General features: G+C 40.3%; 3 protein-coding genes and 1 long non-coding RNA gene across 6 annotated transcripts; 3 read left to right on the top strand and 1 right to left on the bottom strand.

Moving 5' to 3' along the window:
- Positions 1–271: 271 nt before the first annotated feature.
- tnfaip2b (tumor necrosis factor, alpha-induced protein 2b) lies at positions 272–9,958 on the top strand. Of its 3 annotated transcripts, none has more exons than XM_029461432.1 (12): positions 272–431; positions 3,073–3,252; positions 3,788–4,430; positions 5,633–5,744; positions 5,836–5,958; positions 6,699–6,793; positions 6,907–6,999; positions 7,111–7,237; positions 7,675–7,794; positions 7,990–8,145; positions 8,290–8,411; positions 9,118–9,958. In XM_029461432.1, the coding sequence occupies exons 1-12, from the start codon at positions 281–283 to the stop codon at positions 9,266–9,268; spliced, it is 2,073 nt and encodes a 690-aa protein (XP_029317292.1). In that variant the 5' UTR covers positions 272–280; the 3' UTR covers positions 9,269–9,958. The 3 variants fall into 3 exon arrangements, with proteins under 3 accessions (XP_029317292.1, XP_029317294.1, XP_029317293.1); XM_029461434.1 differs by lacking the exon at positions 272–431 and adding an exon at positions 2,723–2,808 and having other exon boundaries at positions 3,071–3,252; XM_029461433.1 differs by lacking the exon at positions 272–431 and adding an exon at positions 2,874–2,959.
- A 1,773-nt stretch (positions 9,959–11,731) lies between these two features.
- On the bottom strand, positions 11,732–16,933 carry LOC115027584 (exocyst complex component 3). Its single transcript, XM_029460997.1, has 10 exons — positions 16,808–16,933; positions 16,039–16,156; positions 15,646–15,735; positions 15,391–15,491; positions 15,207–15,287; positions 14,810–14,930; positions 14,610–14,717; positions 14,255–14,410; positions 14,052–14,173; positions 11,732–13,641 (listed from the first exon to the last, which is right to left on the bottom strand). Exons 1-10 carry the CDS (start codon positions 16,930–16,932, stop codon positions 13,500–13,502), a joined length of 1,164 nt encoding a protein of 387 aa, XP_029316857.1. The 5' UTR covers position 16,933; the 3' UTR covers positions 11,732–13,499.
- A 4,518-nt stretch (positions 16,934–21,451) lies between these two features.
- Positions 21,452–22,941, top strand: fam216a (family with sequence similarity 216 member A). The gene is made up of 5 exons (XM_029461145.1): positions 21,452–21,564; positions 21,678–21,706; positions 22,293–22,408; positions 22,514–22,626; positions 22,935–22,941. Exons 1-5 carry the CDS (start codon positions 21,452–21,454, stop codon positions 22,939–22,941), a joined length of 378 nt encoding a protein of 125 aa, XP_029317005.1.
- A 79-nt stretch (positions 22,942–23,020) lies between these two features.
- Positions 23,021–23,492, top strand: LOC115026999 (uncharacterized). The gene is made up of 3 exons (XR_003834348.1): positions 23,021–23,055; positions 23,231–23,307; positions 23,448–23,492. It is a non-coding gene; the product is annotated as an uncharacterized LOC115026999 (long non-coding RNA).
- The last annotated feature ends 1,085 nt before the right edge of the window (positions 23,493–24,577 follow it).

The raw sequence follows: 24,577 nt of genomic DNA, 5'->3' as shown, positions 1-24,577 counted from the left end.
ATCTTATATATTGCACCTGTTTGAGGGAGAAATGGTAGCTTGAAATGTGAAACCACACAGTTTGTTCCCAAATAAACAAAGTGTTTCACTTTAGAGGAAGTGAAAACTGAATTTGTGTATTTGTAGTATTTGAGGCAGTTTGTGACGTGAACTTTACACTCAGAACTTATTCTGTCCTGATAAATTATGTAAATGATGACCCAAACCCAAATGTCATTGCCATTTTGAAACATCCCATGTGTTCATCATGCGTGTGAGCTCTAAGAGGAAATGTGCATAAATGAAAAGGCTGCACTCTCTCAATGCATGTTGTAACCCACATCCTGAGCATCTTTTTCTCAGTTCAGTGTTGAACACCTGTGAGCCGTGCTGCCTTCAGGAGACCATGGGAGACAAGATGTGTTTGACGCTCGGATGCTGCAGAGCAGAAGGTAAGAATCTGTTTACAAGTCAGGTTAAAAGTGACCAGCAGGGTTCAGGTGGATGTCAGGTGTTGGCAGGGAGAGGAACTGGCAGCTGACACCTGCCGAACACGGGCTGAAGGTGAGGTCACCTGCCACCGTGGCACACAGGAAGATCTATCTTCTGGAAATATTGTTTTTTAATGTTACATGATCCATAGTTCTACTGTCACTGTTACAGTAATCGAGTCTACTGAAGATAAAAGTCCTTTAATCCTCGATATATTCTGAAGGTGTTTGGACTTTACATACATCTGTTCTGGTCCGAGGATTACTTCTTCATAGATTCCAGAAGTGATAGACAAAAGAGTCCAGTAAGAATGTTTAGTGACCTGCAGGTGAGGAGAAAACTTCATTTCAGACCTTTGATGTTAGAATTGACGACAATGCGAACGTCATATACTGTCTGTTCTGTTGTGGCGTTCAGCTTTTAAGGAAGTGAAACACGCTGCAGGTGGTGGCATGATGTTGTAGAGATTCATCAGAACATAACCAAATACACATTGAGAGAGTCTCTCAGAATAAGACCAACGTCTCCTGACTGGGGAGAAAAAGAGCTGAATATCTTAACACAGGGTCAAACACAACATGTGGGAAGAGAGACGAGGGTGTAAATATGTTGTCAAGACACGAAATACGAATAAACTGTAAAATAATGAATGATAGTATGAAGTATTAGGGTTGATAGTTTGCTCTGGGACATATCTGTAGGACGTACTCCTGCTATCCCCTTTTAATGGTCACACACATGTACACAGCAAAAACTCTGCATTTAACCATCCAAGTGTGAGGAGCAGCGGGAAGCTATTATATCATTAGTGTCTGAGGGGGGGGCAGTGTGGGGGTCCGGTGCCTCAGCAGTGCCAAGTCCCTGCGGACTGAGCTGCTCCTGCTGCTGCAGTTTGGAAGTGGCTGCAGGTTGTTTTGGGGACACTGGTCCCTGTGTGGTCCTTGTGATGAAAGGAGTCTCACATGCTGTAAAGTGTTTGCCAGGCACGGCGCTGGTGTTCAGTCTGTGTGTGTGTGTGTGTGTGTGTGTGTGTGTGTGTGTGTGTGTCATCATGAAAGAATGAGCTCCTTCAGACATCTGCTGTAGCAGGAAGTCCGACAATCTTTCTTAATGCAACAGCGTCACAACCGTGAAGGATGCAGTCACGACTCTTTACAGCTGCGTCGAAAGAAAGAAGGCTGAGTTAGAAGATGGGCGTAGTTCAAGCAGAATAAAATGTATTAATATTCAACAATACATACATTTACTTATATACAAATCCTTAAAAACATATAAACCAGAGAAACTTTGGTTTAGTTTGTGCAAACACCAGCATAACAAGCTTTTTATTTAGGCTGGAGGATCTCTCGGGAAGAAGCCGCTCTGTAGTCTGGAGGTACGACAGCGGACACTTCGCTAAACGTTTTACCGAATGTCTCTTTTTCTTCTTACATTTGAAGCTTTGAATGTCTGTCGCCGTGTTGCCGATTGTTTCCTCCGATGTGAAGTCTCGCTGCTGTTTTAAATCCGGTCATTGCTGGTTGTGTTGTCCGTCCTTAAGTACAGTACTTGAGAGATTAGATAGTGATATTTATCTGTATCACGTTGGTCTGTGCACGTGACATATATTGCACGTCTTTTATCCAGGGAGGAGGATCCTTCAAGTTTCTCTTCCTGAGGATTTCTTCCATTTCTTCCCCCATTAAAAGCTTTGAACAGTGTGTCATGTGATGTACAATACAAAACCACAGCCTTACACAAAACCACATGTGTTGGATGAATGAATGTTTTTCTTTTCTTTGCATGAAAGTGTGTTGACGTCAGTCTCTGACGGGACCCTTAGTTTTGGGGTTATCTGGTGCGGGACAAATAACAGTTTTGACCTGTTGGTGGCACGAGAGGGAAAAGTCAGGAGATCACCGAAGTCTGAAGGATTCATCCACCAGGGAACATGAATGTCATAACAATCCAATAAATCGTCGTTGAGAATGTCCACTCTCCAAAGAGGAGTGCCAGCATTGCCTCAGCATGTCTAAAAAACCTCCAGCAGAGGGTGTGTGTGTGTGTGTGTGTGTGTGTGTGTTAATGTGTGTGTGTGTGTGCGTGTGTGTGTGTGTGTGTGTGTGTGTGTGTGTGTGTGTGTGTGTGTGTGTGTGTGTGTGTGTGTGTGTGTGTGTGTGTCTGGACTTTCCACCATTCATTTCCATGGAGCAGGAGGAGCCTGCTGCAGCTTTATAAAGACTCACAACAGCTGAGCTGTTATTTATCTGTGAGATAAGGGTGAGTAGCATCTGCTGTACGACGGATATTTATGTGCATGTCTGGACAGCTTGATAGCGTGTAATTACTCTACAAAGAAAGGTTTCTAAACATCTTTCTTCACATTACATTTACTGTTTAATGTGCTGTGTGGGAGAGGTCGAGCTTTTTCTCCTTTAGCTACTTGTTGTTTGTCTGATTCTAAAGATCTACGTTCAGTTCTTACAGTGAATGAAGCTGGAAAGTGAACGTTAGCATTGAAACTTTGACTGAATTAAAACAAAAGCAACATTTAAATTTGAAACATGTTATTTGTACTTAATAATGTCGCTAACAAATGCTTTTTTTTTTGTCTCCATGTAGAATTATCGGAGCAATTCTCCCGCTGTTGGACGAGTCTCTGCAGGAGAATCATGCGGACCGAGACAGACGGCTTCTGGCAGAACTTTCGCAGGAGGGCCCCCCGAGAACAGGCCGGGGTCAAAAACACCTCCACCGCCACTGATGGACACCTCTCACCTTGTGGGGAGAGGACCCAGAAAGGTCGGTCAAGCTGCATGAAAATAATCATCATTTAGTGAATGAATAAGTTAAAGTGTTTGAATGAGAGGAACATAAATCATTATTTTTACTACATTTCAGATTACGTTTTTCTTCCAGTGGAAACTATGTTCTCCAGATGTGTTGATTTTGAACGTTTGTTTACGTGTTGAGAGAGTTCTCCTCCTTCCTAAACTACATAAACTCTTTAGAAACCCTCTTGATCAGCTGGAAAATGAATACAGAGCTGTTTTTCTCATGAAAAGTTACCTTGTTAGAGATATGTGTTGTATGTGTACATGTGTGTGTACAGAACATGGTGCAGTGTGGTAGATTAAACTACCCACCACTATATGAAGATAAAATGAGCACAACCTTTAATATCTACAGCAGGAATATTAATCCAAAAACACAAGTACTGATAATACTTTAAGTTTTACTTTTAGGATTTCCACAGTGTGGTTTTAGTACTTGATGTAAATGATCTATATTTCTTCCAGCCAACATTTTATTATTAACAGCTGCTTTTCCCCCTCAGTGAGCCTCACGTTTGAGCAGATCCTTGAGACGAAATGCTTAAGTGAAGCCAGCCGGCTGCTGTTAGAGCGAGAAGAGCGTCTGTTTGGAGAAGAAAAGGAGTCAGAGGCTCTTACACATCATGAGGAAGAAGTAAACAAGCTTGCAGCAGACCGCAGGGTCCTGCAGGACCTGGTGCTGCAGACTCTGGCTCGAGCTCTCAACCTGGGGGAGGACAGCTTGGAGGTTCTGACGTCTGCGGTGCAGGCCGTGAGGCAGGAGGAGGACCAGGACCGGCTGTGGACACAGAGGAAGCGGACGCCTCCGGCTTGGAGGCCCAGCGGCTGGATGGAGCTTCACGACTCCACGCTCCTCAGCTTGGTGGAGGAGCGCATGGACAACCCCCCGACGCCCCCTGCTGTCCAGGTGAAGCAGTCCGCTATCCAGGCGGACGTCAACAACATGGGCAGGCAGCTGAAGGAGGACCTGCTGTGTGTGGTGCACGCGGTGAGCAGCTGCTACCCAACAGAGATGGACATCTGCAATTTGTACGCCAAGTTGTATCACCAGACCTTCAGCGCCAGATTCATAAAGATCGCAGACTTTGAACTGATGGACAAGGACCTCACTTTCCTCCTGCGCTGGGTGAACGAGTATTATCCACAGTAAGTCATGACTTCTGGGTGCATTGTGTTCTTATGTTGTTGTATTTGTGTTCTGGTAGCAGCAGGGCCTTTACCTGCTACCTAGTTACCAAGATCTATCAACAACTTATTAAAACTTTGCAGATCACCAACACATCTCAGTGGTAGAAAGTAACTGAGTACATTTACTCAAGTACCAAATTCAAGTGCAATTTTGAGGCACTTGTCATTTACTTGAGTATTTGCATTTTAGGCTATTATTCCAAGAATGACTTTTTAGATTAAAGTGGCAAATTTACGAGAAAAAACACCAAAGTTATTCGGAAAACATGTAATATTCTCTGAGATTATAAAGTTATACAGTTGTGAGAAAAAGCTTTAAAAATTATCTGACAAAAAAAACTATATTTTTCTGGGTTTTTTCAGGTAATTTTGTGACTTTATTCTCAGAGAATTTCATATTTGTTTCATACTAAATATACATAAATAAATAAAAATACTAATATTTACCCTACTCCCCCGGCTCCGTCACATACCAAATAAATAACCCTAGAGTTGTTGGTGCTCTTCTCTGTCACCCTTTGACACAATAGGGCCCAAACATCCACATATACTAAAGAAGTATTACCATCTCATTTGTATTCAGCCCATTCATGCTTCCCAGAGGATTCTCTCTTTGTCTTGTTCTCCCTTCACACATTTAGAAATACTGTTTATAGCATTATTACAAGCGCTACACGTATGCGACCAGTCCCGAGGGGTTTCAAGAAGACGAATGCACGAAAGGTTTAACATATATTATGAATTTCTCACTGTGTCGTCACAATCCACATCTTTCTTTAACCATCTCCTCATCTCTCATCGACATCTCTCCTTTGTGATTTTGGGATGTGAAATCAGTGAGGAAGCAACATTTTCACACTCAGCAAACTGTAGAAATCTGTTGCAGGAGGGGCACGAATCCTGCAGCTCAGCAGAAACATGCATTGTGTTTGGTTTTGTTTGCTGTGAGTCACAGTCGCACCCTGATGTTTGCAAACCAGTTGAGAGTCAAGACGAGGCCTGTTCTTGGAAGAATATGAGACGAACATGTCGAGGGAAATCAGATGTTGTACGATATAACAGTGTACACGTATGTGATGTCAGGGTTTCTTACTCTCTGTGCTCTCAAAGTAAGAAATCAAGGGGTTAATGGAAGTTGTGATATGTCCTCTGTGTGTCAGAATCCTTCAGAAGCCGCAGCTGGCCAGTGTGATCGATGTTGAAGCATTGGGAAAGCTGCTGCCTAAAGAGTTACTGGAACCGATGGAGAAGGAATACCTGAGCCTCCAACAGGTAACCTGAGCTGCTGCTTCTGTCCCTACCTTATTTCTTTTTAGTTTGGTCGTATGTTGAAAGTGACTGCAGCATGTTGTTGTGCGTTCAGGTTATGCTGGCGACGTACATCGACAGAGTGCTGGAGGAAGCGAAGCAAAAGTGGATTAAAGGAGAAGAGCCGACAAGAGAGGACGGCTGCTTCGTCAGTCCTGTGGCCTACGACCTCATTCAGGTGCGTTAAAACACCACCTGAGTCTGCAGCTCCGCTCGGCTTTACAGAGCTTCATAATGAGTTTCAGCTCATTGTTTATGTCTGTTCACTCTCACCGCTCTTATAGCGTAAAACAAACACCGTACACTTCCTGCTCAGCTGACAGACACAGTTGGAGACTAGCTAGCGAACATGGTGGAGTATCTAGCAGCTGAGGAGACGGTGGAGACCAAAACCAGAGCAACACACAGAGTAAATATTGGATTTAAATTCATGAGCTGGACACAAACACAACTCTTAAAGAACGACCCTGTTGCTCTGCTGGATGTGGAAATAAGTAAATGTTTGCTCAATATAAAAAAAAGTGCCGAAATCACTAAATAACTAGAAGACCTAGAAGACCTCCACCAAGGCCGTTTCAAGAAGTGAAAAATAATTCATGTATCCGACTCAGATCTGCTCCAAAATGTTAGATTTTCTTCTTTGGTCCACGAAAATGTTACTTGAAATATTTTCTCAATCATGGAGCAAAATGTAATAAATAATGTTTCCCCGTGTCCTCTGCGCTGCCGTTTAGACCAGGAAGTTGAGGCCTTCCAGGCTGTTTCACATATTAACTACAGACAAACAACATTTAGAAAAAGATTAACCAACGAGGAAATCAATGATTCAGGACAAACATAAATGCTGGTGTTCATGGCTGTGTCTCTTCACAGTCGTTTTAAATGCTGTCATTGATCTGTACCTTCATCTGTCTTTAGCTCATCAATGGTTTGGTGACTTCAGCTACAAAGGTTGTGGGAGATGAGCAAAAGGCCCAGAAGATTACATGCCACCTGAAAGATTTAATGCAAAGGTACAAACACAGATGTTTTCCTTCAAAGTGTCATTTTAAAGGCGTTTCTGTGTTTGTGTTTGATGAGAACAACATCAGTGAAGTGGAAATCAACTGTCTTTTAACTGGTGCAGGTTCAAGAAATTCCAAAATGACGTCATGAAGCAAAACAAAGCGAACAGCAGGTCGATCATCAAAGCGAACCTCGGCTGCATCGAACAGTTCAGGTACGTTTCTGACATTTAGGCTTCGTGGTGTGAAGAGACGGACGTGTATATGTGTATATAAAGATTCAACTCAATATGTGAGCTCATGTGACTTCTGTGATCCGTCTGCAGGGACGTCCTCGTTAAGAAGAGACATCTGTTCACAGAGGACGTGCAGAAAAACTGTTTGCATCTTCTGACTGACATTGAACAATCTGCCCACGCATACTTATTAAAGCCTGTGCACGTGGTCCTCAAGGTGAGTGTGTGTGAATGTATCCACTAACACGTAGTGTGTGTGTGTGCATCAAAGACTGATGTACATCCAGATCAGATGAACGGTGGAGGAACTACAACACATGTTATACGTGGTGTCCCCTTACTTAGATTACAAAAAATAAATAAACTGTGAGCAGATTTCACTCTGTTATAGAAGCCAGAAGAAGAATATGGCGTTTTTCAAAACAAAGGTCACAAAGTTCTCCACAATAAAAGCATTTAAGCAGGATAGTAACAAACACAAGAGCAACAAAATACAATTTATGAAATATTATATTTAATTAAAACGCTGGAGATTCACGCAAATATAAATCCTCACTCTGGAACTATTAGACTTTTAAAATGTTATTTTAAATCCTCTGTTACTGTGCGTGAAAGCGTTACGTGTCTAACGCACCATGTTTGTCCCTCACACAGCCGGAGTACTACAAACTGGGAAGAAGCAACTGGCTGAAAGACCTTCAGCTGGACGAGCTGCTGCTCAGCATTAAAAAAGAGCTTCAGGGTCTTCAGGGTTCGATTGAATCCTGTCACCAGGTAGACTGAACAAAGCACGAAACACACTTCAATTCATGTAAACATTATATTAGTAACCTTCTTCAAAAAGCACGCCACTGTTTCCATACATCAGTTGTTTACTGTGTCTGCACACAATGTAAGGAAACCAATGGCTGCACGGAAAGAATGGCAATGTTCTTTGCACTGATTTGTGATTCGATGTTTGTATCTCAGAAGCTGATTGGCCAGCTGCACCAGGAGGTCACAGCAGAATATGTGAGCAGTCTCCTGAAAGGACGAATCAAACTGAAGGACACGGAGCAGCAGCAGAAGGCCTACCACACCGTGAAGGAAAACGCGGAGAGTTTGCACGATTTCTTCGTGGAAATGGTGAGAAATGAGCACAAAATAGCTCGAAACAAGATTTTGCAGCTTTTTTAAATGTGTTTCTGCACAGCTGCAGATAAAGATGCACGAATATTAATAGTATTAAACTATTTGTACACATTAGTCTGAACTGCTCTGTCTTCACAGGGCTCAGAGGAGGACTGGTTGAAGGAAATCCTGACCAAGATTGCAGAAGTGCTGAAACTCCAAGACCTCCCCGCCATACAGATGCAAGTCGCCTCACTGGGAACTGCTTATCCTGACCTCAGGTAACCTTTGCTCTCACACAATATCTACAGCATATTTCTCTACGGACGTGCAGTGGTCTTTTCAGACAGAGCTGAGGGGCAAACAGGAAGTGAAATATGATCAGATGCTTCCTGGCAGCAGGATTAAGTCGTGAGCTAAAAGCAAACACGTGTCAGTGAGAGTGCTGTGGTCGGTGACGCAGGATAGTGAACCCAAGTTCTGTTCTTAAAGGAACACTTTAAAGGCACAATGCAAAAGAAAAGTGGGTTTTTTCTAAAAGACAATGTATACAAAAAGAATCCCTTTTAATAATCGCTTGTGAACTACTAGAAGTGTGTGGCGGTATCTGTACCCTGCAGAGACCATGCACGCCCTCTGCCTGGATTTTCTTATTTTGTTATGTTCAGGATGTTTCCAGGGCGTCAAACTCTGTAAATGGTGAACACAGAGACGGAGAAAACACTAATATAGTGAAGTGTTACAAGAGGGAATAGCTGGAGCCAGGATACCGTTAGCTTAGCTTAGCATAACGAATGGAAACGGGGGGAAACTGCTAGCCTAGATCTTTCCACAAATAGGGAAATTGGTTAACCAGCACCTTTAATCCTCACTTATTATCATGTTATGTCTGGATTGTTCAATCCAATCACAAACACAGGGAGTTACTTGGTGGGATATAACATGTACTCTATTAAAACGTAGATTTTCTTCTTCTTTCACCCACAGTGAGAAACATGTCTCGGCTCTGCTCAAGCTCAAGACCAACCTCTCCAGAGCCAACAGGAAAACTGTCAAAGTGTGTTTGTCAGACACTTTGAAGGAAATGGGAAGCAGCAGACAGACTCGTCCGTTTTTCTCCAGAGTTCAAGTGAAATGAGTCTGTTGGGTTGTGCAGCATCGTTTACTTATAGTGTTTGTCGGGCACTGCTGTCTCACTGTGACAAAGCTTTGTTCAAATGCTGCTTGTGGCTGGAAAGAATATTGTAAAATAGTTGTTACTGTATAAAGATATGTTCACATTAATGCTGGTAAACAGGGTGCTTTGTCGGGCTGCACCGAGTAGTTACACGTTTGAATGTTTCGCAGTCTATTTATTCTGTTTGCTGTCAGTATTTCTGCACAGTTGCAGGTAAAGATGAGGCCACAATATTATTATTAGTACAAAATCTTCTACATTTAGCCTCAAAAACAAAGTTTTACTGCTCTCCCGCTTGCCACACACAAAGGGAGGCACGCACTGACGGGCACGCACCTCAATAGGAGCCTCGACTGTAAAATAAAAATGACAGTCGGTGCAGCCCGACAGCTTTTTACTGGGAAACATGAGTGTGTGTGTGTGTGTGTGTGTGTGTGTGTGTGTGTGTGTGTGTGTGTGTGTGTGTGTGTGTGTGTGTGTGTGTGTGTGTGTTCTGAGGAAGTAAGAGTAAGTAATTTTCATATTTTGGCTTACATGTGCAATATGTGGAGAGGTCATTTTTATAGTTTTACATTTTTATTTCATGTCTTCTTTTGTACAAAGAAAGTTTAAATGCAAGTTACGTTTTTTAATAAACTTGGTGAAACCTGATTTGACGGTTACGTTTTTCAATTTACATCAGCAACAAAACCCAATATTGTAAATATAAATGATTATTTTTAATAGCCAAAGTTTTACTGAACATGCACTTTAATGTAGCATTTACAAGTTAGAGGCAAGTATTCAATTCAAAGTGCAAAACAACATTAAAAGCATTAAGACACGTTTATATACAAACATTAACGAGCCAAGAGAACATAAATACATACAGGTATTAAATACAATAATTAAAGGCAGTGCTGTGTAAGATATGAATAATCTTTTGATTTAATTAAAGGTATATATACTGTAGACAAGCATTCAGTGCAGACGATGCACCGTGCATTCAAAGTGGATCAAAACACTTTTAGAAGAGATTTTCCACAATCTTCATCAGGGGGATATTAAAACAGCTGATTCTCCAGAATAAAAACAACATCACAAGCAGATAAATCAGACCTGAACAAACGCAGGAAATCATTAAGCCTCTTGTGTGGGAATAGAGGTGGTGCACGCTGAGCAGCCGTGTTTCCTGTTTATCACTTCTGAGTAATAAGTTCTTAAAGGTAGAGGAAGGATATACATCAGCGAGTACTTTCTTTCCCCTGAACGTCTGTCTGCGTTTATAGTATATTGGTGCTCAGGAAGGCAGGTCGTACGGTAACAAGTCCCCCTCGGAGAGCGAGAGGGAGGGAAGGAAGATGAGGTCATTAAAGGTGCTGCTGGTGAACTGCACTGGGAATAATGAGGCTCTGAACAAGCGGTTATCAGCCTGACAGTGGGCCTCGATGAGATATCTTTAGGTTCATCATCAGGCTTTAGACATTCTTGTTGATAAGGGCCACTGGATGAAATAGATAAATCACCGCGACGGGGGAGGGGGTTATATTCTGAGAAAGAATTTCCGAGATTAAAGCTAAGGAGGGTAATGTATTATAAACCTTTATTAGTTCCACAACGGGGAAATGTACCTTGTTACAGCATAATAACAAGAAAGTAAAGTGGCGAGTGCACAATAATTAAATAGAGTAAAAGTAGTGTAAGTAGAGTATGCACGGAAATGTTTAGCTTTCTCACGCAGTTGATCGTATATGTTATCCGACAGGTCAGACATGCGCTCTGCCACTGTGTTGGCTGAAAGGCTGATGTTGCTGAACTGAGCCTTCTTTTCCGGACAGACTATACTTGCAGCCTGTAACATGCACTTTTTGATGAACTCGGCGTCTTTGAATGGCTTTCCCGCCTTAGCAATCATCTCACTCACCACGTAGCTAGCTTCGACTGCCGCATCGCTCTCTTTGCTTGCTTTCTTGAAAAGATCTTGTTGCCTCAGTAGACATGTTTTAAGATTGGCGACCCGGTCCTCTCATCTCCCTGGTATTTTGCATACTCCTCAACATGTCTATCCCCATCAGCCTGGATATGGTAACATGATAAACATTATATCTGCTCAACATCCGCATGTTAGCATGAGGGTCCTCTTTGCAGGTTATATGTCGCCTTAGTATGAAAATGAGTTTTGAGCAGAAGAAAATGAATATTGTATAAGAAAAATATGAAATCTTGTTCCTTTAATCGTCTTCTGACCCCTAACATTTATCTAGTGACCCATTGAGAGGTCCCAACCCCCAGATTGAGAACCAGTTCAGTTTTGTAACTGTGCTGTGGAGAAATCAAGCCCCATAACTCTGGTTTGTTGATGTTAGTCTCCATCTAGTGATAGAACAATGAACACACAACGAAAAGCAGACTTTTTCTTTTTGTCTTTATTTTCTTTTTGATGTTTTTACAATAAAAAAAGACATAAAGCACCCAGTACCAGTACACAAGAACCCAGAAAAAACATGACTAAAACAGACTTGTATCCTGATCTATAAGCTTCTAAACAATAATAACCACCACAGAAGAATACAGTACCCTACAGTATACATTAATACATTCAAATGCATTAACTGTTGCATTGAACTGGGAATAAAGACAATAAGGTACACCTCACACAAAACGTATGATCTGTGGTTTCAGTGGAATGCATTATTAAAACGTTTAGCAGGCTGAAATGACAGTAAACCCACATCATACCCTGATTTTATGAACATAGGAAGATAAATACATTAACAAGTACACAGCATATCTCCTGAACGAAGCTTTGAAGTTTGAGAATATTTAGTTCAGAAGTGCTTTTAACAGAGAAGTTTGATGTTGTTCGATTGGTTGTCGGCTAGTGAATGTAAAAGTATTCATATAAATAAATTAAAAAGGTAATAAATAATATATAAATATGAACATAATAATGGAGAGACAGAGCATCTTTAAGAGTGCAGGACATTTCAAGTCATTTTGTTTGTGTAACAGAACAATAACGTTTCCCCTGACTGCCTTTAAATGATTTGTCCTTGTCTTTTGATCAGAGCTCCCTTTTATAAAACACACTTAATGTTTTGCTCAAAACCAACGACGAGAAAACATTCGCAATAGCTGCGACCGGTTTAACGCGAAGCGGTAAACTCCGAGGCTGAGCAGTGAAGCCTACGCGGAAGTGCCAAAAACTGCAGTTCCTCGAATGGCCACTTGAGGCTGTCAATCCCCATTAACCCCCGAGTTAAAACGCCCGACTTTACAACGGAAATAAACAAGTTAACAGCCTGGAACAAAAAAAACGGTTTCCTCTATATCAAATTCCCTTATTCATGACAACTGTACGTGTGGTGAATTTTTATATAACTCACCTGTTTAAATCATATTAAGGCTTAATGTTACGCATTATTAGGAGTGTGGTCGCTTTGGGTGCCGTCTCAGGTCGCTAGCTGCTCAGCTGCGTCCTGTGGCCCGCCTCAATTTCCCCAACGTTGCCCATTTTTGGATTTGGGTGGAGTTAGACGGTGTCAAGATACCGTCGGTCCGGAGCCGCTCATTTTGAGCTTTAAAACGGCTTTTCAATAACCTATTGGTGACGAAACGGAGGCTACGTCCATATATTATACAGACTCTGATAGACCCTCACAAACACTTGACCTTCATGCCAGATTTCAGCCTCCTAATGCAGAAATTGTGGAAAGGGTGGGAACAGTTTTGTTGATCGACCGACTGACAGAGCGAGCTATAGAGCTATAGAATAATAATAAAACAGACATATTGCATGCAGTCTAGGAGGAAGAGGGCCGATTCTCCACATCTGTTGAATGATCGATCGAGATTGACTTTTTTTCCGCTCGTGCCCTATCACTGTTCCTTTTAGCTTTGTGTAGTAACTTCAAAGCTGAAGAGGAAAAAACCATCGCCTGCCGATGCATAGCATTTTAGACTAAAGACTTAAAGTAAACTAGTGACAAACTCATAAATGATCCGCTACTTGTCTACAGACTTAGTCCGTCATAGCTTATAAAAACCTTCTGTAACACGTCTGTTTCTATATCTTTAGATTAGATTCGAGAAGTGACACCAGAGTGGGCTTTAACAGGATTCAGCACATCTGAAAAAGTTCTCGATCTTTTGGACAATCAGCTCTGTCTTCTTTGCTTGTTGCGGTTGATCCTCTTGTAGAGCAGCGCAGCCTTCAGGAGGTAAAACACGAGCACGCGGGTACAAATCTGGGTTGATAGTCAGAGACATCCTCCAGGACTATCTCCACCTCCCTAATCTTCTGTCGAGAAAGACCCTTCCATTTTAGTAGTGCGGGAAGAAGCTTCAGGTCCTCGCTGCAATTGAGGCCAAAACACCAGGAAGAATTAGTGACATGCAGTTCCCCTAATGGCCACTAGATGCTGACTTTAGAGAAACTTAAAACACAAGAGAGCCGAAGTGAAACCAGAACTTCTGGCTCGAGAAGTTTGAAAACTTAATTTATCTTTTTAGCTAACAGGATTCAAAGAAGTAATAAAGGATATTTTTGGAGCGCGCATTTCCTAAAATACCAGAAAGCTCCTTTTAAATGTTAATTTTGTGGGTTTATTAGATAATATATATAATATTTAGTGTTTTACCAGAACAGATTTAAAGTCTTTGGGTGTTTCTGATTGTAGGACTGTTATTCTGAACATATACAAATAGCCAAAGCAACATTATAGGACAAAATTGGACACAGATGTGTGTAAGAAACACGATTTACCTCCATGTGTGATATTCATTCTGTATGCTAGCAGCTGTCATCTTCATCGCCTCGAAGCTTTTGTCCTCGTACAGCTCTTTGACTTTCAGCAGCATGCCATTCCACTCTCGGACACCAGGAGCCTGATGCAACACAGGTCAGGAGAGTTTATCCTGCTGCTACTGAACAAATGTCATTAAGAAGACAAAGGAACAAGCACTTACCAGCTCTGAGAAGGTTTCATGCAGCAGCTCAGCATCTTCAGCGACTCTCAGTCCGACTTCAGGACTCCAGTTCTTCATCAGTTTGCGCCGGCTGCTTTGGATAAGATGTTTGAGGTAAACGTGAGCGATGAGCTTGTACGAGTCCTCCATCACTTTCTGAGAGACACAAAGAAGGACAAGAACAAAGTATTTAGACACAAACATATGAGGAAAAAAAGGCTGCAATAAATATAATGTATTCATAGATTATGCACACTAGATTTGATATAGTCATATAGTGCCTGTCAACAATTTAATACATCTAAAGTCAAGTCTTTGTCACTGTCATTGCATTGATCTGAGAGTCAAAACGTACCATTTGTACGTCCTTAGAGCCGGGCAGCTCGGAGAAACGACTCTTTACGTCGTGGAGCAAGTGGAAGAACTCCTTGTTGTCCGACTTGAAGTATTTCTTGAGGTGGTTCTGTGATTTAACAAAACATAAGAATTAGTTTGATGCTTAAACCATTAGAAATGTAAGAAAACAGAATGTTTGTGATTAAGTTGAACAGCTACCTCTGCCATGTCAGCTACGATTTCCTTCAGGAGTTTCAAAGTAAAAGCCTCCATGCGGTCAAGATGAGCCACTGCTTCATTGAACGGGGATGTTTTCTTGTCCGTAGTCTGGATGTAGTGCCTGAGAGGAAATATCATAAACATCGTATATTTATTTTCTTACATGTGGGTTAGGGTTAGGGTTAGGGTTCACCCGTTAGGGTTAGGGTTCACCCGCTAGGGTTAGGGTTCACCCGCTAGGGTTAGGGTTAGGGTTCACCCGCTAGGGTTGGGGTTCACCCGCTTTAACTACATTTTTCAATTGTGTTTTTCAATTTTAAACCTTGTTTGCCAATAAAACATGACTTAAAAAAACAATAACAAGTTTGCATTTAACTGAATTAATATAACTACTCACTTGAGTTCTTTGCAGTTCATTAAAGTCTTGAACAAGTCTTTAATTTCTGGTTTCTCCTCTTTTGCTTTCTCAGCGGTGTAACTACAAACGAAAGACAATAAGCAGTTTTTAACAATGCAAAATTCTGACTTTAATTGGAGATATTTATGTTTTAAGTCTGTGTAGATAAATGATTTATTCTCACTTTGCCAGAAACATCGTCAGCTCTTGGAAACAAGCCTCCTGCACGTAATAAGACAGTTGCTGGCTGATTTTGCGAGCTTCTGTGGGCATGGCGTGAATGCACTTAAAAGAGAAACAACAACAAAAAAATATTATTATTCAACAAATCATCAGACAAATAAATATATTTAAATAAAAACTAAAATAGACTTTAAAAAAACGACAAATATATGCACTCAAATCCTTCCCCGTGGTTTTTCTCAGTAACTTCTGGTACCTGAATAGTGTCGACATAAAGTTCATCTTTGCCAGTTTTTCCGCCTCTATCGTTCTGCAGGATGTTCTCCAGCGACGATTTGACCTCCTTCTGTGGAACAAAACAAAACAGAAATACGTCAGAATTTGCTACATGAAAAAGGTTTTAGTCGTACTGAGTAACTTAGAAATGCATGACTTAAAAAAGATCCTTGGTTTGTTGTGCTTTTACTTAAGTAACTCTTTGAATGCAGTATTTCTACATGGTGGTATTTTAACTGAAGTAAAAGATCTGAATACTTCAGACGTTTCCGACTACTTCCTACTTCTACTACTTCTAATAATGTACTTTTTACTTTAGTTACTTTACATAAAAGAATACGTTGTACAAGCAAAAGAGAGTTCGTAATCTTACCTTCACGTTTTCTATCAGTTTGATCTTTGCTTTTTCTGCCAACTCAGAGAACAGCAGGAGGTCGACTTCTTTAATCGGGTCCATTTCTTGAAGTTCAGGATTACCGAGCAGATCGGGACTGGAAAAATACCAAAAACACCGACAATCAGAGCCGAGCAGCACGTTTCACTTCGACGAGACCCAGTTCTCCAACGTTTTAACGTTTATCGTCTAACAGAAACTTTTAGACAACAAAACTATTTGGTTAAGTTTAGAAAAATTATCATAGTTTGGGTTAAAATAGGCGATGGACGTAGCGTCTTATGTCCGGTGACATAATGTCAGTAAAAATAACTTACAAGGGAAACCAACCATGGACGTATTATAAGAACTGGATACCAAACTGTGGCGTTTTTTTCAATCCAATGAGAGTTGCTCGTCTATGCGCTAAAAGGGTGTTCTACTTCCTGGTTATAAGTCCCAATGAATATGCAAAATGTAACAGAGCAAACTGATTGATCAGTAAACAAGTAGGTCAGTAAATAAGGAAGCATCGGTGTACGTTAAAACATGTTTTACGGAGCCATGCGAAGGGGTTATATTCTGAGAAAGAAAAATAATCTGAATTTCCGAGATTAAAGTGGTAAATTAACCAGAAACAACGTAAGAAAAGTCTTGAAAGTCGGAAAAAGATTTGTCACAAATTCACAGGATTGGATCGATCTCATCATCACAAATTAAAAAATAAATAAACTAAAGGTACAATGAGTAAAAATATAGAGATAAATACCTCAGATACGTATTTAGGATCCAATTCATCAGCACGAAGGAGCTCCTGGAGGAGCGGACGTTCTGCAGCAGACCATCGAGGTGATCGACTGTCTGACGATGGTAGCATTCGATCAGACATCCCATCAACCCCTTAGGTTTCAACAAGGGGCCCAGCAACAAAAGCCCCTTTAGGACAGCTTCCTGCACGTGAGACAGGTGCTGGTGGAGGTTATTGTCCACATCCACGGGGGGCTTTGGGAAGTTTTTTATCATGAGATTTGAGCAAAAAGATCCGTTCTCAGGCGCCACGCGTAGAAGTTCAGCGTGTTCCTGAGGTGGGATCTGTACCTCACTCTGCAGGTGTTGCTCCTTGTGGATGTTCTGGTCCACAGGGTTTTCATACCCGGTACCAGCCTCTTTGTATTCTGTGAAAATGTGAGATGTTTGGGTCAAAAACAAGAGGTTTCAGGAGAGGCTCGGTGAATGCAAGTTAGTTTTACGTTAGTTAAAAGAAGATCACATGGAGAAGCCTAAATGTCGTATGTTTATATTTTATTTGTAGTAGTTTGGTATATTATAGTGTATTCTAACTTAATTCTTAATATGTTATAGTGTTTATTCTATACTCTCTAGATATATATATATCTAGTGTTGATTTAATATGTTTTTATACTCCTGTGCAATCCCTTCTCAGACGCAGAAAACCCCTTTTACTTTAATTATTTTGTATTTGGAGGGTTGGTATGTATTTTAGTCTCATGCCACTCTCATCTCCTTCCACTCATCTAGCGCCATCATCGGGACAACATTTGAATTAGTGAAATTCTTTTGGTTTTTACTATCTGCAAAACCAATCAATCGAGTTTCATCAAAGGAGGAGGAAATAAAACCAGGACCGATGCCAAGTTTCCACGTTTACACATTAACCTGCTACAACAAGAGCTCCGACGCTCCTCAAGGTTAATTTAGTTTATGTTTGACGTCAGTGCCAGAGGACATTTCTCCAAATACTGCGGCAACACTTTGATTGCTCGCCACTTTTACATTGTTGTTTATATATTAATGTTATATATCTGTGTAAATCTATATAATGAAATGTAATCTTGAAACAGACTGAAATATTTTTTAGAATTTACTAAATAAATGTAAGATACTTGTACTTTTACTACATTTATTCGACATATTTTGTTACTTTACAGATTCAGATTATTAATACTAAATATAATCTACTCATAAATTATGATGTATTATTATTAAATAAGCTACGCAGCCGTATAAGTAATTTAAATGAGCTTCACCTTCACCAGCTGCAACACCAGAGTAATGAACACATTAATGCATCAATAATTATAATAGAATAAAACAATATATAATATTTGGAAATGGGCCATTCCAACACACAAACACACACACACACACACACACACACACACACACACACACACACACACACACACACAATTACAATCTAGCCTCATTTCAAGCTGTATTGAATTTGTTACAGATTGACAGATTGTACATACAGGATAATAATGCAAACTCATAATCATAAATAATAAAAGAGTCTTACCATCTGGTATGTTGTTGTTATCCTTTATTAAGCATCTCGTGCTGTCTCTTCTATTAAATCTGCTGTTCCCAACATAGTCACAAATCTTCTTCATGTCCAGTTTGAATGCTGAGGCACAGATTTCCCTGTCACGGTGTGATTTTGCAGCTTCTAGCTCAGGACTGCCTTCGTCAGCCGCTCTGATCCTTGATATAAGAACACAAAGGGGTTTTTCCCATCATCACACCATCCACACTGTACTTTCACTTTCCTTCACAACTGGTTCCAGCCAGTGAAGGGAAAGCTTTTCCATCATGAGAGGAGGCAAATAAGAATAATGCAACTACTACTTATATTAATGTTAATATTAATATTAACATTAATATTATTATTATAATAATAATAATAATAATAATAATAATAATGATAATAATAATAATAATAATGATGATAATAATAATAATAATAATGATGATGATGATGTGCTGATAATGATAATAATAATACTGATAATAATATAATAATCATATAATATCCTCTATAATACTCATCTCTCTCCTATCCACTGCTGATGCTGCTGCTGCATCCTCATAATCATCCTCCTCTCTCCCCCTGCTCTCCTGCTCCTGCTCCTCCTTCCTCCTCCTCTCCTCCTCTCCTCCTCCTCCTCCTTCTCTCTCCTCCTCTTGCTCCTCCTCCTCTCTCTCTCTCTCTGCTCCTCCTGCTCCTCCTCTCTCCTCCTCCTCCTCCTCCTCCTCTCCTCCTCCTCCTCCTCCCCCTGCTGCTCTGCTGCTCCTCCTGCTCTGCTCCTCCTCCTCCTGCTCCTCCTCCTCCTCCTCCTCTCCTCCTCCTCCTCCTCCTCCTCCTCCTCCTGCTGGCTGCTGCTCTGCTCCTCCTCCTCCTCCTCCTCCTCCTCTCCTCCTCATAATAATAATAATATAATAATACTAATAATAATAAGATAATAATGATAATAATAATAATAATAATAATACCACTAATACTTCTACTACTAAAATAATAACAATAATAATAATAATACAAATACTACTTCTACCACTTGTATGGACTACTACCATAATAATAATCATATAATCATAATAATCATAATATTACTACTATTATAATATAACAACAATTGAATGTTCATTGTTGACCTAAAAAACAGCCGGTGACAAACCGTCTTAAGATTTAAAACGTAAACATGTTGTGAAAACTGGATAAAAGTCAGTTTATGCTTCTGACCGACAACCACAACAGCGTTACAGGTGAGGCACCATTACCGTAATTAAAATGTTCTAGGTTTGGAAATTGTTGGAAACATTTGGGATAATGTAAGTAGGGTTAGGGTTAGTTAAAATTAACTAATATACAACATAGGTCTAGTCATTTTTGTACATTTTAATGTGGAAATGTTACATGTTATATCTTTAAAGGTGTCAAAAAAGGGCGAGTGAATCTTATCAACAACAAACAGCCTCAAAGCTTCTTTATTTTTCATAGTTACATTCACACATGGCTAACGTCATAACTTCCTGTGTTGAGTGTTAGCAGGAGTGAAGGCTTACCTGTGTCTTCAGGTATCTGTGAACAGCAAGTCATCGCACATTCATTCATTGCGTCATGAATGGAAAATGATTTGCAAATAACACATTCTTGTGTACGCCCACTTTCACCTGTTAGAGACATCTAAAGCTAATTAAAATATGAAACTGTTACAGCATGAATCCTTTCTCCACGACTCTGTAACATTTACTGTGTTCAGCTCATTTGATAATCAAGATTAGACACAATTATCAATCATGTTGATAAATAAAGCGCGTTTGATGGATCAATCTCAGTTGCATGTTTGAGTGGGAGTGTTGTGAAATGATTGCAGCAAATTCCCCTTTCAGAGGAAGCCTCTAAAAGGGCATTTTAGGGAGTATCCCCGCTGGCTCCTACACAGAGAGAGCACGGGTAATGTTCCATTATCTAAGTTCAGAGCTGGTTATTCCCTTCAATCCTAACGAACAGGTAGAATGGAGTAAAACTAACTGTCTGCAGCATTTACATGTGAAGTGGGTCCAGGCGAGGTTCTGTCCGTCGCTTCTAATGCACGGGCACAAAGTCCGGCTCCTTCAGAGCTTTTATCAGCAGTTGCATCTCCAACCAGGAGCTGAGTCATCGAGATATAAAATATTAAAGTAACACATTAATCATGTACACGGGCAAATCAAACGAGAGAAGAAGCACTTGGATAGTATATATATATATATATATATATATATATATATATATATATATATATATATATATATATATATACTGTGTTTAAAGGGATAATATGCAGCATTTTGCCTAAAAAAACAATTAATGGATTCATACAAAAACAACCTCTCTCACTTATTACTAGCAGTGTGTGGTGGTGTCTGTTGTATTTTCTCTTCTCTATTTCTTTTGCTGTGTTTGGGACGTTTCTGCGCATCAACAAAGAGCCTCTGGCCCCCACACGGGTGTGTAACCCGCAGCCAGGCGTCTGAACTGGCACCCTGCAGCGTTTGTACAAAGCGAGACCAGATGATGAAACGTGGAAGTGACATTTTTTTGTGAACAGTAAATATATATGAAACTGAAACTGAAAATGCATGCTGACTTTACAAATTATTTTTATTTATTTATTTATTTCTCTATAAACGTAGTTTAACCTCGGCAGTTGACTTTAGTAAACATTGAAACAACATTTAATTTCAGGAACTCTAATTCCTATTTGAACAATTGCAAGCTCATATATATATCTTCAGATTTAATCAAGTCAAAAGAACAATTTACTGAATAAAATGTTTTTAATTCCTTCATTTTTAATTCCTGCTCTTTCATGTTGAGGGACGAAACAGCGCCCAGCTCATCTGATCTGCACGTGTATCAGGATGAAACAGGAAAGAACCTGCAGAAGACGACATGCAAACTCAGTAAGTTCTCCATTTTACTGCAAACGTTTGTCATTTTCTCTCTTTTGTTTCAACAAATAAGCTGCAGCTTTGTGGTAAAGGACACACCCACTGGCCTTCAAGGTCCTTAGTGAGACCAGAAAGCCTCTTTACTTTAATTATCTGGACTTCAGTGTGGACGGATATGTGTCCTTCACTGGCTGCTCGAGGTTACTCGACTCCTAACATGAAAAAACAAGTGACATTCATCAAAAGCCAGACGACCCTCAGGCTCCGGCAGGACGAGGATTTGCCAAGGTAAAGTAATGATTTTATTCTAGTGCACGCTTACAACAATTATGTTCTTACTATATCTTCTAACCCTGTGAGTTTGTGTCACTGAGCTACACATCTTCCTCTTTCTGTTGCAGGAGTGCCGGGACGAGTGAAGCAAAAATGGGTAAATTCAAATCCTACTAAAAAAGTGTTTTACTAAGTCAAGTACACGCAGAAATAAGATGAAACAGTCTCAGCTTTTTATTCAGCATATTGAATCCACTGAATTTCTATTTCACTGTCCTTGGCTCAGATGTGCGATGTGCGTGCACTATCTCCTCGCAAATTAAGAAACCTGAGAGTCCGGTTTTCCATCCGGGACACAGAGAGAGATCGATGGAGAGGAGGGGAAATCCTACTCCTGCACCCGACTTGAGTTACACCCGATCGGTTACAGGAAGAAAGCTCACTTGTGCTGTTTTACGTATTAGAAACAGTTCAACTAAGCCCACATACAAGCCGAATACACACTACATATGACCTCTTACATTAGACTGGGTGGCGGGGGGCTAAAAGGGAAACTTCACCACCAAAGTGATCATTTGAATATCAATTACTCACCAGGTCATCTTGAATTCTTAAAGACATGTTGTTTTTCTCGCCTGCCTCCACGGGGAACAAGGAATGTAAATGTGGGCCGCGTTTAACAACAGCTAGATGTGATCGAGGAGCTCAGTGTTAGTGTAATATCTGTCTGTGTCTCTTAAAAGATGCCGGCGTGAACGTCAACAATGGTTTGAAGATCCACAGACCAGCGAGATGTGAAGCACAACATGTGACGACCGTAGAAATCCCCAAAACCATGACGGCAGCCCCATTTCTGAAGGTAAGACCATCAACCACTGACACCGATTATGCACCAAAAACATTCACTTTAATGTAATTACGTCAGTACATCAGGATAAAGTACTGCAAAGTGTGAATCCCTCAGCACGCAGCGCTCACACCAGCTCAGAAGGAGTATCTGTACACCGTCGCCGCCGCCTACAGCGCCGCACACGTCCGTCAGCTCATCACCCAACACTACATGAACGTGCTGCACAGGTGCACACGAGCAGGTGAGACACATCCTGGTCCTAGAACCTTAAACACAAAGCACACTTCCTGTATGTTATGCTTCTGGTTCCTTATCTGTCCCCAGAATTCACCCAGAATTGTTGCTACTTATATATTCTTGTACAAAGTATGTAAGTATACGTATATATGTATATGTATATATGTATATGTATATATACTTAGTTAAATGTACATTCTGCAGCCTTTTGTTGGTTTGGGATCTATACGTTCTGCTTATAATTGTTTATAATTATAATGAATAAAGTTTGAAAGAGACGACCTCGTTGTGTCTTCAGTGACTGATGAGAGAGATAAACATCCGTCAGAAGTTCCTTTGACGGCGAAACAACAAGAGAAGATGAACACTGCTGCAAGGCATCCTGGGAAATCCTTTCTTCCAGAAATCAGACAAGCCAGGTGGGACACACACTTTCAACAGATGTGTCTCCTCAAAAACATGATTTAAAGGAGATTAAGAAGACGTGTCTTGTACTTTCTTTAATGTGTGCATGTCTTCAGGTGGCAGATTAGATTTTAAATACACAGAGCTGGTAAACACGTGTCACACTCCTCTGTTTGAGTAATATTTCAGGGTTTCCAACACACCAGCATCAAAGATGAAGAAACAAACAGCAACGTCTCCCAAACTGAGAAGAAACAGTCCAAGAAGTAAGTGAGAGAAATGTTCCTCAGTGAAGGCAACAGTGGGACCTTGTTTTCATTTAATAAAAACTAATTAAAGTAAGATTCTGTAAAATATATCTCATTGTGCCAGAGATGTTAAGATGTTAAGATGTTTTTGTGACCAGGAGCCCGGCTGTTGGAGGAGGAAGAGGAAGAGGAAGAAGGACCGGATGACTCTCTGAGATGTTTGAGTTCACTCTCTATGGGAGGATGGGACGATGACACTTTCTCAGAGTCGATATGATCTATTGAGGTTTCGATTCATAACGATATGATCTATTGAGGTTTCGATTCATAACGATATGATCTATTGAGGTTTCGATTCATAACGATATGATCTATTGAGGTTTCGAATCATCCAAATCTATATAATAATCTCACAACTTCTCTCATCTCCAGCTGAAGGTCTGGAAACCTTCAAGTGTATCTTCATTTAGGGATCTTACACAAAGCAAAGTACAAAACAAAAACACTTTGTAGCTCAGTTTGCAGCTTCGTCGTTAACAGCAGGGGATGTTTTACTTTGGTGCCCCCCAGTGGCATCGAGAGAGAAACCTTTTAAAGACTTTTGTTTCCAGGAAATCACATGTTCAGTTGTGGTAGTGAGAGATGAACACTGGGATCAACCAACGGCAGAGTGGATTTTATCTTTATTTTAAAACTGTGCCTCGGTCCTGTTGCATGTCCCATATATGGTATTAAACGTTTTCATAACGTCTGGTGGGAATGTAAAAGAGAAGTTTAGTCATTCAGGACCAGATTTTCTGTTTTCAAGCGTTTGTTTTGTTGGCTGACATTGTTATCATAAGAGGGGGGGGGGGGGCAGTCGAGTCACATGACGTGGTCTTGAGTCTCAATTTGATGAATTTGAAAAAAATAAAAGACATGCAACACGACTTTAACTTGTGACTTCACTTGGATTTGAGCCTTTTGAGTTGAAAACACTTTAGACCTTCCCCCCCCCCCCCAAGCACAAAGATTAAAAAGTATGTAATTAAATGTGATTTAATAATTGAGTTCAGTCACATGTTTTAACAAAAGCACTTGGCTCTAAATGTAATATATATATATATATATATATATATATATATAGATATATATATATATATTATATATATATATATATATATATATATATATATAAAAATGATATATATAAATATATAATATATATACATATATATATATATATATATAATATATTATATACTATAGATATATCTATCTCCTCTCCTCTCCTCTACTCTCTCTCCCC

This window comes from Cottoperca gobio, chromosome 22 (genome assembly GCF_900634415.1).
Source record: "Cottoperca gobio chromosome 22, fCotGob3.1, whole genome shotgun sequence".
Lineage (NCBI taxonomy): Eukaryota > Metazoa > Chordata > Actinopteri > Perciformes > Bovichtidae > Cottoperca > Cottoperca gobio.
Note: the sequence above shows the minus strand (reverse complement) of the source record. Positions and strands in the feature narration are given on the sequence as shown.

Bases quoted from the DNA above. Each gene is read 5' to 3' on its own strand.
- tnfaip2b (XM_029461432.1), top strand. From the start codon at position 281: ATGAAAAGGCTGCACTCTCTCAATGCATGTTGTAACCCACATCCTGAG. The intron at 5,745-5,835 runs GTAACCTGAGCT...TTGTGCGTTCAG, and splicing joins AATACCTGAGCCTCCAACAG to GTTATGCTGGCGACGTACAT. The intron at 7,238-7,674 runs GTGAGTGTGTGT...TCCCTCACACAG, and splicing joins CTGTGCACGTGGTCCTCAAG to CCGGAGTACTACAAACTGGG.
- LOC115027584 (XM_029460997.1), bottom strand. From the start codon at position 16,932: ATGGGATGTCTGATCGAATGCTACCATCGTCAGACAGTCGATCACCTC. The intron at 14,411-14,609 runs GTACGTTTTGAC...TGTGTCTCTCAG, and splicing joins GCTCTAAGGACGTACAAATG to AAAGTGATGGAGGACTCGTA. The intron at 14,174-14,254 runs GTAAGTGCTTGT...GTGTTGCATCAG, and splicing joins ATGAAACCTTCTCAGAGCTG to GCTCCTGGTGTCCGAGAGTG.
- fam216a (XM_029461145.1), top strand. From the start codon at position 21,452: ATGTGTCCTTCACTGGCTGCTCGAGGTTACTCGACTCCTAACATGAAA. The intron at 21,565-21,677 runs GTAAAGTAATGA...TTTCTGTTGCAG, and splicing joins CAGGACGAGGATTTGCCAAG to GAGTGCCGGGACGAGTGAAG. The intron at 21,707-22,292 runs GTAAATTCAAAT...GTCTCTTAAAAG, and splicing joins GACGAGTGAAGCAAAAATGG to ATGCCGGCGTGAACGTCAAC.